The sequence below is a fragment of the Cornus florida genome, unplaced genomic scaffold (genome assembly GCF_030987335.1).
Source record: "Cornus florida cultivar Cherokee Brave unplaced genomic scaffold, ASM3098733v1 CherokeeBrave_3.0.0_Hap2_Chr06, whole genome shotgun sequence".
NCBI lineage: Eukaryota > Viridiplantae > Streptophyta > Magnoliopsida > Cornales > Cornaceae > Cornus > Cornus florida.
The window spans coordinates 75,685,730-75,698,083 of NW_026775576.1; the positions used below are offsets into that span (position 1 = coordinate 75,685,730).

Consider the following 12,354-nt stretch of genomic DNA (forward strand, 5'->3'; position numbering starts at 1 on the left):
ATTCAACCAAAGCTGAGTTGTGTAAAGATCAGGTGAAATTTAGTTTTTATTAGTTGCTACCATTATTTAATGTCCTAGTTGAAAACGAAAATAATAAAATGATAATGAGCAATGAAATAATTATAAAATATAAATTATTCTTCTAATTAAGCAAATTGATATTACAATCTTACGATTTATTACTAAAATAGTTTGATATAATATAATATATGAAGTAATAAATTTGAGCTCAAGGAAGGGGCATAGATGTATTCTTGTGTTACTTTGCATTAATTCTTCTTCTATGTTTGGTATAAATTTATGAAAATAATTTATTAGTAGTGACAATATAAATAGTAAATAGTATTAAATACATATAAAAACATGTACATAAATATGAACATAAACATGTTCTGTTGACCTAACCTAATTAAATACCATAGGTAATATAGGTGTGTGTGTAAGTAAATGCATATGACCATATGCATACAAATTATATATGTGCACTTATATGTTCATATATATTAGTTTGTATATACGTATGCCAAGGGCATATACATACACTATTCTCGTGTATATGTATATATATGTACTGTCTATGCATGTGCATGTGTGTGTATATATATACATCAGTAATATTGCATGAGAATGCCATTGCAGGTGCTTGCATGCAGTCCATGATGGATGATGATGAGGAGGGCCATTTATTGATGAGGGTAGAAATAAAAAGCATTTTGGTGGGTGTGCAACTATGATCACTCTCACATTATGGACCTGTGTGGTTCAATCTTCCAAATGATGAGGAATTTTTTCAAGCTGATTTACACAAATTTTGTTAAATTTTATTTTGCTTGCACCAATTAAAACTAAAAAAATAAGAGAAAATTTATTAAGACGATTTATTCGCTTTCTGGTGATTTGCATCTAAGGATCAATTAGAAATTGAAAAATTAAATTATGGAACTTCGAAACATAAATAAATAAATAAATTGAAACAAAATCATTTGTCTACCACGTATTTGGATTACTTGTTGGCATGACAAAGAAAATTCTAATCTTTAGAGTGGACTGCATCTACTGCAAATTGTGGCCATATGTTTAAATGTTACCTTTTGTAATTGCATATCTTAAACTTTTTCTTTTTTTCTTTTTTTTTTTTTTTTGAATTTTAAGTTTAAAGTGTTGATTTGGTGTTTCCCAAACACAATATAACTCATTTGAAAATAAAAATTACCGAAAAAAAAAGAAAAAAAAGAAAAAAAAAAACCATACACACACACACACAACATATATACTTGTTATGCTGCAAGAGGCAAAACTTTTTAGCTCCATTTATAATATTTACTGATCCAGCAATAAATATTATGTCTTTTTTATTATTATTATTATTTTTTTGTACCAATTCTTACTTTTCATTGGATGTACACATAAGCAGATTTATCCCATTGTTACTATCTAACATTGGTTTGTTTGTTTGATTTTTTATATTTTTCTCTCAAATCCAAGTTAGCTCCTTCTTACGATAATTAAGGTGGTCCCTAAAGTCTTGTACATAATAAAAGACTCCACAGTGATTATTATTTATTTTATTTGATGTGAGTCATATGGTGGTAAGACTAGTTTTATCTTTGGCGTGCATCAACAATTATTGGTACAAATCTTTTATGTTTTACTTTGGAGCCTTCAGTTGGCGACTTTAAATTGGATATGGAGAAACTCATGTTATTGGACGTCGTAGTGAACGAACTCATGCAGCTAAGAAGTATGAATATTTCAACGGGGTGAAGTACTTGTATCGAATACCAACATTTTTTTGAATATTTATTCACGGTATTCAATTCTTAAATATATTCATAATTTTAAAATATATTTTTTATTTCTCATACATGTCTGATATTGCTCAGATATTTATCAACTACAAAGCATGAATGCTTTTACATGAGTAACGTACTCGTATCATGTTTGTATCAGATATTAACATTTTCGGATACTCATGAATACGTGTTCGATACTTTCTAAATGTATGCATAATTTAAAAATATATATATATATATATATATATATATATATATTTTGTTTCTCACGCATATCTGATACTTCTCAAGCACAAATGTTTTTACTTGAGTGACTTAGGTGTATCATGTCCGGATACTATCACTTCTCGGATACTTGCAAAGTGTTCAATATTTTTTAAACGTATTCATAATTCTAAAATATATTTTATATTTATCACTTGTATCCAATACTTTTCGGATACATCTAAGCTACGAAAGTATGGATACTCCAATATGAGTGACGTATCTGTATTTAGTATTGACACACCTTAAATACTTACGAATATGTAATCAATACTTCCTAAACACATTCATAATTTTAAAATGAATTTTCTATTTCTCAGCAGCAATTTGAATTTGAGTTGGATCCGGCACTTCTGAAATAGTTTGTTCCTTCTTATTCTATGAACAATGGTGTATCTTGTTTTTTTATAGAATTATTGTATTGCAATAGCCGTATCATATTATATTCATATCACGCATTTGTATTTGTGCTTCCTAGACTCATATTGCTCTATTTGGCTTTTTATTGCATCAATCTAATGTTATTCTCCGTGTTTTACTCTTCTTGGGTGTGATTCTTTAACAGATAAGTGTGGTGGGAACAATTTGAACCAAGACAGTGAAATGGGCTGCAGTTTAGTGGCTTTTTTTTTTTTTTTTTTTTTTTTTTTTTTTTTTTTTTTTTGGGAATTTTAAGCAACTGAATATAAATAAAAGATAATTACAAGGAAGGCCTTAGGCCAGAAACCAGCCCAACTTAATGGGAAACAAAGCCCAAAATAGGCAAGACCAAGCCATAAACCAGCCCAATCTAATGAACCAACTAAAAACCACAATTAACGGGTAAATAACCGTTAATGGTGGTTATCAGTACACCATTTCCGGTGAGAAAATGGGATGCAGGTTGTTCAATGATAAATATAGAAGCGTCTGAAATTCTCTATGCCTAATCGTCTAATTTCTTACTACTGTTTGTATTTGATCAATGGTGGCAAGAACTCACCTTTCCTTTCAAGTGTTATGCGAGTATCTAAGTGACTAAGTCCTGCCCTAACTTTCACTGTGTATAACTTAAATTATGTTACATTCGCACTTCCGATCTCTCACTCGCTTACGTTTTCTGTGACTTAGTGCAACACCTCACCACTGTCCTACTTAAAGAATAGTGTAAATATGTAAAATTTTGAGCGATTATGGGATTTTGGATAAATGTTCAAACTCTTGTTAACCCCCATTACTGTCCAAGGTGTCATGACCAACCACTGAGCTCAATGTTAAACCGTTACTCAGTTAGCCCATCCACGTTGGCATTTGGTGCGTTATATTTCTGCCTCACTCTTTATATTTCTGCCTCACTCTTTTCAAAATGCTCATTCTTAATACTAATGAGGAAAATGACCGGTCTTCCAAAAACAAAGAACTGAGCCCTAATGGAAGTATGGAAATTCAGAAAAATACTTGAATTAAAGTTGTCAAATACATTGAATGTATTGAAAGTCGGGATTAGTCGAGGTACGAACAAGCTACTCCGAACACCACAATTGTCAACAAATATATATATATATATATATATATATATATATATTAAAAAAATTTCTTTGCGACTGTTGAATTGTGTAATAGGAATATTCAATTTTACATCACTCGCACGACGCGCGTGTAATATAGACATTAGTGTGTGTATTATTACACGAATAATTTGGATGCACTTGTTACATTATGCAACAAACGGAACTTTCTTCTCCGGCCATCACGTGGATTACACGTCGTAGAATATCAACTCTCTAGGTTTCCAATTGGGGGCAAAATAGTCCACTCAGTACTGCTACAGTATAATTTCTAACATTTTGTTATATGGAATGGTAATATGGAAAATTTATTTCCGTCTTTGACCCCTCATTTTGAATGTAATGACCACTCCATCCCCACTTTTAGTTACGTGGAATCCTCTAGCAAGTACCAAGCTACAGAGATTTCCTGCATCCAGTAGCACCAGATTATTACCTCACCTCTCCTCCTTCTAACTGCCATAACTGTAATCAGCCACCCATCTCCAGTTAACATACGCAGAGTGCGCAGTACACATCACACAACTCGTATAACATACCACTCCCATTCTCTTTCCTCTCTCTCACACTCAAGAACTGCACAGCAGCATGTCTCTCTCTCTCAAGAACTCCACCTTCATCTCCCTCCTCTTTCTCTCTCTACTCATCGCCGGAACCGCATCGCTTCCGGCCACCATCGGTGTCAATTACATCGCAACCGCTCACCCTCCACCCGAGCGGGTTGCCTCCGCCCTCCAAGCCCTTAAAATCACCTCCGTCCGCCTCCCCGACCCCACCCCCGCGGTGGTGCGCGCCTTCTCCTACTCCAACATCTCCCTCCTCCTCTCCGTCCCCAACAACCTCGTCGGTTCCTTCGCAGCCAACCGCTCCGCCGCCGCCCTCTGGCTCTACACCCACGTCGTCCCTTTCTACCCCCGCGCCCGAATCTCCACCATCTCTGTCGGCACCGATGTCCTCGACACCCCAGTCGACCTCTCCGACAGCCTCCTCCCCGCCGTCCGCAACCTCCACCTCTCCCTCCGCGACCTCGGCATCAACAAGATCGCCGTCTCCACCACCTTCACCTTCATCAACGTCATGTCGAACTCTTTCCCGCCCTCCTCCGCCGAGTTCCAAGAACCCATCTCGGGACTCATCATCAAACCCCTCCTCCAGTTCTTGGACGAGACCAATTCGTCTTTCTTGATCAATCTCTACCCCTACAATGTCTACAGGCTCAGCTCCGAAATCCCAGTTGGGTATCCTCTGTTCCAGGAACACCCCTTCAATTTTCGCGACGACTTCATGACCGGAGTCCGGTACCGGAACCTGTTCGACATGATGGTCGACGCCGTGATCTGCGCAATGGCAGTGGCGGGTCACGAGAACATTCCCGTGATCGTGACTGAAACAGGGTGGCCGAGCTCAGGCGAACGGAACGAAGCCGACGCGAACCCAGTTTTCGCCGAGATGTACATTAAGGGTCTGGTTAATCATCTGAAATCGGGACTTGGCACGCCGCTGAGGAAGGAAGGAGTGGCGCAGACTTACATATATGAGCTGTTTGACACAGAAGAAAAGCAGGGGAGCGAAACAGGGGGTCACAATTGGGGGATTCTGTTTCCAAACATGACCCAGAAGTATGCAATCGGGCTTTCGGGTTCGATTCGGGTTGGTGGAGGTTTGGGGAAGATGGCACTTGGGCTTTTCTTGATGCTTGCTAGTGTTCTGCTTTTTTGGTAGAGATTGATTCTCATCACTGTTAGCATATGATTTCAGGTTTTGATGTACATTTACAGTGAGATTTTGATTCATTTAGGGAGGGAATAAATTCTGTGAACATTTGGTAATGGTAGTGATGTACATTCATTGAATTAATGAATGAGATTTCAATGAAGTGTTGATTCTGTGATTGAAGGTCTTTCCTTTTGAAATTGTGTTTCACCATTTTTTGTTTGGATGAAATGAAAATTCTAGTGAAATGTATATGATGATTGATGCTGTGTGGGAAAATGTAGTTGCAAATTTGATTTCTAGTTAAGAGTCATGGAATGATGACATATTGACGTGAACATTTGATTTTGGGTAGTGAAAATTCAAAGAATGGTGCTTTTTGTCTGCAAAAATTTAATTTATGTGATGGGTAAGATTCAATTTGAATGATTCAATCTTAACTTGGTTCAATTTGAATGGTGTTATTTCAATAAAAAGTTGATTCTGTTGAAGGTGGTGAGGTGATTTGCAAATTATGGAATGAGACTGTGAGTGAAATCAGAAATGTGGAGTCATGAGTTTGAGTTCTAGTTAAAATGATAGGTTGACATGGGCATGTAGTTTTTGGCTAGTGAGAATTCAAATTATGGTGGTTTTTGTCTTCAAATTTGATTTATGTAGAAGGTAAGTTTTGGTGCCAAAAGTAGGAAAAAAGCAGTATGTATGTATTTTCAGGCAGGCTATTGTCTATTTATGGAACAAGTGACAAGGGCAAAACAACATTATGTGAGACTGTCACACGGACCGGGAGACAATTTGAGAATGGGAGTACAAAAGCGAGCAAAATTTAAATCGCATAGAGTGGGAGTTAGAGAGGGGAGCTTGCAAGGAGTGTGAAGTCGGAACTTTAACTTGTGTGGTTCTTCAAGTAAGTGGATTGAATACGGATTGTTCCTTTCATAGATGTTTGCAGTGTGCTGAGCATGGATTAACCATTTTTAAGGGATTTGTTTAGCTTTTTCAATGGAGGTGCTCTATTAATCGGGTTATATAATTTATTGCATTGTTCACCAATGAGAATAACTTTAAAAAGAAGAAGATCAAAACTAGCATAGGTTATTAAATAGTAAGAAAAGATATGACAATATATTATTTGATTGAAGTTAAGGATAGAGTAAAATGGTGATTTTGTAACTGAGTCCAAACAATTAAAACAAAAATGATAACTTTATGAGTTTCGTATAAGAACTTTTTTATGTTTTCATTTTTTTGTATAAGGATTCAAATGGTAGGGCCGTAGGGTCAAACCTCCTAATTTGCACGTTGGAGGATGGCAACTTGGATGTCCTCGGGGGATTAAGATATTATTTAGTGGCCTAGTTAGTAGAGTATCTAATTCCTTGAGTGGGTGTGCCCGTGTTTGAATCCCCTATCCCCCTAATTTGCCGGAATAAAAAAAAAAAAAAAAAATATCCCTAAGGGATAATTTGGTCAATTTGAATTATTCTTTCTTAAGTTATTCATTGTCATAGAATAAGTAGGGAATTAACTTAATAATTGCCATGTGCATGTGGAATAAGGAGACTACATGTACTCAGTGGTAGATTATGAGACGTATTAAAAGGCCCGACACTACTATACCAAAAATAAAATAAATAAAAATGTCTTTTATATGTACATATATATTTTTGGTCACTATAAATTTAATTCCGAAATACACAAGAAAATATTTGGGAGACAATAAAGGGTTGGAGGACAATGGGTTTGGATGCAGGTCAATTGGGTTGGACCAGCCCAGTAATCATTTCAGGCCTCTACTTCAACTTCTCATCTTTATCAAGTCCGGCCCAACTCATACCTGGCCCATGTAGTCAATTTGTTAGAACCACAATGGCTCATGAGTCATGAAGTCTCTCTCTCCTTCTCTCTCTCTCTCTCTCTCTCTCTCTCTATCTCTGTGTGTGGGGTGTGTGTGTGTGTGTGTGTGTGTGTGTGTGTGAAAGCTTCGTTTCTCCTCGTGAGAAAATAAATCGAGTGAAGGCCCTTCATCTTTATTTGAAGAATCTCCTTGGCGGACTCTTCTGCTTTCGCCCTTCTGGTTATTATGGTAAATTGTGTGCGTGCGTGCGTATATATATACATACTTCTCAATTAATCAATATTGCAATTGATTTTGTGTGTACACACATGCGTAGTTTACTATTATTTCTGGTGAATTTCATTAATTTGGTCAGAATCGATATTCTTCTCTGTTGTTTCACTTCATAACTAGGCCATCTAATTTTCGTCTACAAATTTGGAGTGCTTGCATTGCTATAAAATTTAGTTTGTCCACAATTTCCTTATAATTGGATTTATTGTTTAATTACGTTAAGATTTTTGGTTGATTAAAAGACCCCATCTCGGAAAAGTTATATGAGTTTTTATTATTATTTATTATTATTATTTTTTATTTTTTATTTTATACCCATTAATTATATGGGCATGAATCGTTCTGGACTTTTACTAGTGGAATCTGGTAGTTCTAGCTTTTGTAAGAAAATAGATAATTATTTATGCACATAAATATGTGTATATATATATTTATATCATTACTGTACATTTTGGTTACTGCATTGGAATTTGAAAATAAAAAGAAGAATCCTTGAAGCTACTTTTTATTGCGGATAAAAAGTTGTTTAAAACTCATATCTTTGAAGCTAGAACTACATTTTTGGGACTATGAAATCAAAATCTGCCCAAACCTGGCTTAATACAGCTATTTGGTTTGGTTGGTATGGATTTTTCATTTCCTGAAATACAGGCAAAATATTGGTTATTTTCTTTTATTTTCCTAGTTTTTCTCAGCAATCAAGTGAACTATTATGTTATAACTACCAACAACAACAACAACCACCAAGCCTTTTTCCAATTATTTGGGGTTGGCTACATGAATCCTATGTATCCATTCTGCGCTATTTAAGGCCATAACCTCAGTCAATTCATAAGTTATCTTATCTTTCTTACTAACTCTACCCACGTTAACTTTGGTTTTCCTCTTCCCCTAGTTTTACCCTCAACTATTATGTTATAGCTGAAGAACAAATACTTGAACATGTCTGGTTCGAATTTGTTGAAATGGATTTATAGTTTTTGCGCATAGTTTTTCTTGGAGTTGTCCCTCTATAACTGTTCTCATACCCCGCTCCTCTTCATTTGTGCTCAATGGAAATCAGTTAGTCTTAGATTGGTTATATTAAAAAAAAAATAAAAACGCTGTGTTTGAGGAGTTTATGTTCTAATTATTAGGTTCCTGCCCTTGCGTGAAACAACATACAAATGGCAAATGAACAGAGGAATTCGGTCACATCAATGCTGAAGCCAAAAAAAGCTGCTTGGACACTTGAGATCCACAAAGTGTTTGTAGATGTATGTCTTGAACAGACATTGAAAGGAAATAAACCTGGGACACACTTTACAAAGGAGGGTTGGAGGAATATAGAAGAATCATTCAAAAAAAAATCGGGTTTGAGGTATGAAAGGAAACAATTGAAGAATCACTGGGATTCTACTAAGGAACAATGGAAGTGCTGGTGTAAGCTGATTGACACTGACAGAATGAAATGGGATCCAATCAATCGCAAGTTTGGTGCGAGTGAAGAAGACTGGGCCAACTATCTACAGGTATTTTAATAAATTTAACTCGGGTAAATGGTATTAAATTTGAAAAACATAAGAAGGTTGTGCTTGATTTCCAACTTAGTGACAGAATAATGAGTTTGTTACAGGCTAACGCTGGAGCGGCACAATTTAGGTTTAAAGAACTTCCTTTTACTGACAAATTAGAGACCATCTTTGATGGAAGAATAGTTAGCGGAGAAACAGAACCTCCTCCTCAGCGCAGGAGGCTCAGTGATGATTCAACTACCTCCCTTTTGCATACAAAAGAGCCAGGACCAGGTGATTCGACTACCTCCCTTTTGCATACGAAAGAGCCAGGACCAGGAGTCTCAAGGCCTGATATCAGAACTGAGCGTGTTTGTGAGGCAGCCGAATCAAGGAGTGTTGTGACAGTTCAATCTTCGCTGGGCAAACTCAACTATAGCATTGGGGAATGCATTGAGTGCTTAGATGGGTTGGAGGAAGTAGAACCAGGGAGTGACCTGTACTTGTTTGCATTAGATATATTCCTGAAGAAGGAATACAGGGAGATTTTCCTTCAATTGAAGAAGCCTAGCGTGAGGGTTGCCTGGTTGCAACGGCTGCAATCAGTTGGTCCACCATTGCCCTTGCGTTAGTACACTTGCCGTGTTATGAGCTTCTTTTTTAAACTGGTAAGACATAGTTATATGATTTTAGTAACATCTTCGGGAAGTCATTGTTGAACTTCTTTTCTCTGGTTTTTTAGAAATTGTCTTTGATACGTTTTGCAAGATGTACTGTACTTTGTTCATTTAAGAAGGTTATTTATACTCTTATAGGAGGTGTGTATGTGTGTGTATTGGCTTCTTAACACAAGTATACCAGTGCATTCTTACTATTTTGATAATACAATGTGTCTCGTGTCACAGAAAAGGTGCAATCTTGGACCTTGAGAATGGATATATATATATTTTTTTCATTAGCCTTCTGCTACTGTGGAAATAGAAGAATTGGTTGTTTTTGTACAGAGGGATGAACTGGATATGTATTTTGGCATAATTGGCTGTTAGATTCCCGTTTACACATGTACTCATCAGTTCCATGTAAAATTAGATGTTATAACTTAAATGCAAAGGCTGGTGTCGTAAATACAGGGCTATCCATTGTGACCTCGAGGTCACTGGTTCGAAACCGAAAATAGCCTATGTGTAGGTAAGGTTGTGTATGTCTAACCCTCTTGAGCAATGACGGGAGCCTCAGGCACTGGCTAACCCTTTTTATTGTCCGCCAGATCAGTGGAGTAAGCTAGATATTTTGAATGCACTAAAAGGCTGTGGGTTATCTTTCATAGCTGCAATCCAATCTGTGTCATGCTTTGCTTCTGAATAACTCTTAGGCTCAATTGAAGAGAGTATTCTTTATCTTCTTCCTGTGCAATTTCACTGAGTTTCTTCCTGGCTCTGGTTTGAATCCCTTCCCTTGGGTTTCCAAGTAAAGGAAGAACCAGAGCATGAATGTAGCTTAGGTGGACCAAGTAAAATTCCCATCTTCATTGAAGTATGTGCTTTTTAGTTGCTTACAAGGGAAAAAGAAAATGAAAAAAGAAAAGAAAAAAATGAAAAAAGAAAAGAAAAAAATTGCTCTCTTATAGTTGCAACTTTCTAAATATCATAAAATAACATTCTTAGAGCTAGATAATTAGCAGATAATTAACTAGTAACAAACTTGAGGACTAAAAGTTCAATTTCTAGCATGCCCAGATAACAATTTGATTTCTGACTTTGCCACTCTTTCATGTAATTCTTTTCCCTCCACTTTCCTTTTGGACGAGAGAGGGAAATTGAGATTACCTTTCAATAACTGGAACAATCAAACCATCAACGGATGCATTCCTCCATAAAATGGTAAGAAAGCTATGCCTAAATTACGCAGATGAAACACTTTAGACTCGTAGATCCAACTCTGAGGGAATAAAAACACATCATCAAAGATCAAGACATAAAAATTCAAGAGAAAGTGCAAAGTAAAACAATTAAAGCACTTGAGTCCAAGAAAATGATTTCTCTAAAGAGTGATGTAAAGACACTGAAATGCAAACAGAAGATACATTTGAACAATAGGACAACCAAGTAACAGGCTTTCAAACTAGTGTGTCAAAAATCATCTTAATTATATTTGAATAAGCATATTTTTCATGGCCACACTATTTATTTTTGGAAATGTCATGCCTTCTCTTTACCAAAGAAAGCCTAAATTTAATTTAAAAGGTTATAAAGAACATTTTCCCTAAATGTTATGAAAGCTAAGCCTACATTGCACAAAAGAATTCACTTTAACCAGCATAGCCATCATCCATAAATCACAATCAGAATAGAGATTCTCAACGGTTACGGGCAAGACCATTATCAATCCAATAAACTCTTGAACTTGGAGCAAAATAACAATATTAAAGATCAAATTAGAAAAATTCACGAGAAAGCACTCAAATCCAAAAAAATGATTTCTCTAATAGTACTCTTTAAAGACACTCTATATGTTTGGATATTATTTTCTGATGTTTGGTTGTTGTAAAAATATTAAAATTTAACAAAAATAACTCGACGTAAACTTTGACAAAAATTGACAAAGTAAAAATAAAAAAAATATTTTACTTAAAAAAAAATACTTTTCAAAAAAATATTTTAAGTCGAATTAAACGAAGCATTAGTGCAAACAAAAGATCGCACATCAAAAATAACAGGCATACATATAGGTATCTATATATATATATATATATATATATATATAAACATATCTACACACTTGGTCCCCAAGTAAGGTAGAAACCGCCTCCAAGATTTTACATATATAAACCGCGATGCGTAGCCTTCTCGCTGCCAAATTGAGTATTCTCGTATAGAAAAGCACGAATTCAATCGAATTCGGAGATAGAAACACTGCTAGCTTCGCCGACTCGGCGGTCTTGTTCAAGAATTTATTTGCACTGTCGTCGTCGTAAGAGATCTCTCCGTGCTCTCTCTTCCTCCTCTTGCCGTTCCAACACCACCCATCATCGCCACCACCGCCGCCCCACCACTTCTCTCCTTCTCTCTCCACGACTCCACCCCCACCACTTACCATCGCCGCCGCCGCCGCCCCACCCCTTCTCTCATTCTCTCTCCACGACTCCACCCCCACCTCTTACCGTCGCCACCACCGCCGCCCCACCCCTTTTCTCCTCTCTCTCCACGTACGACTCCACCCCCACCACTCTCTTACGATGGTGCGTAGCCTTGAAGAAAAAGGATCGGAATCGGAACTCTGAGTATTCTCGCATAGAAAAGCACGAATTCAAGGAGACAGAAACACTGCTAGCTTCGCCGACTCGGCGTTCTTGTTCAAGAACATTTGTTTATTTGCACTGTCGTCATCGTCTTGACAAGCGGCATTGGAATATA

At 36.6% G+C, this 12,354-nt stretch overlaps 2 protein-coding genes across 2 annotated transcripts; both read left to right on the plus strand.

Annotated features, from left to right (window-relative positions):
- The first annotated feature begins 4,192 nt into the window (after positions 1-4,192).
- On the plus strand, positions 4,193-5,326 carry LOC132314370 (glucan endo-1,3-beta-glucosidase 12). Its single transcript, XM_059813244.1, has one exon. It carries the CDS (start codon positions 4,193-4,195, stop codon positions 5,324-5,326), a length of 1,134 nt encoding a protein of 377 aa, XP_059669227.1.
- Positions 5,327-7,242: 1,916 nt separating this feature from the next.
- LOC132312127 (L10-interacting MYB domain-containing protein) lies at positions 7,243-9,753 on the plus strand. Its single transcript, XM_059810382.1, has 3 exons — positions 7,243-7,403; positions 8,585-8,959; positions 9,064-9,753. The coding sequence occupies exons 2-3, from the start codon at positions 8,615-8,617 to the stop codon at positions 9,571-9,573; spliced, it is 855 nt and encodes a 284-aa protein (XP_059666365.1). The 5' UTR covers positions 7,243-7,403; positions 8,585-8,614; the 3' UTR covers positions 9,574-9,753.
- Positions 9,754-12,354: the final 2,601 nt, after the last annotated feature.

Coding starts and splice junctions, on each gene's coding strand:
- LOC132314370 (XM_059813244.1), top strand. CDS start 4,193: ATGTCTCTCTCTCTCAAGAACTCCACCTTCATCTCCCTCCTCTTTCTC.
- LOC132312127 (XM_059810382.1), top strand. CDS start 8,615: ATGGCAAATGAACAGAGGAATTCGGTCACATCAATGCTGAAGCCAAAA. Junction 8,960..9,063: donor ACTGGGCCAACTATCTACAG/GTATTTTAATAA, acceptor AGTTTGTTACAG/GCTAACGCTGGAGCGGCACA.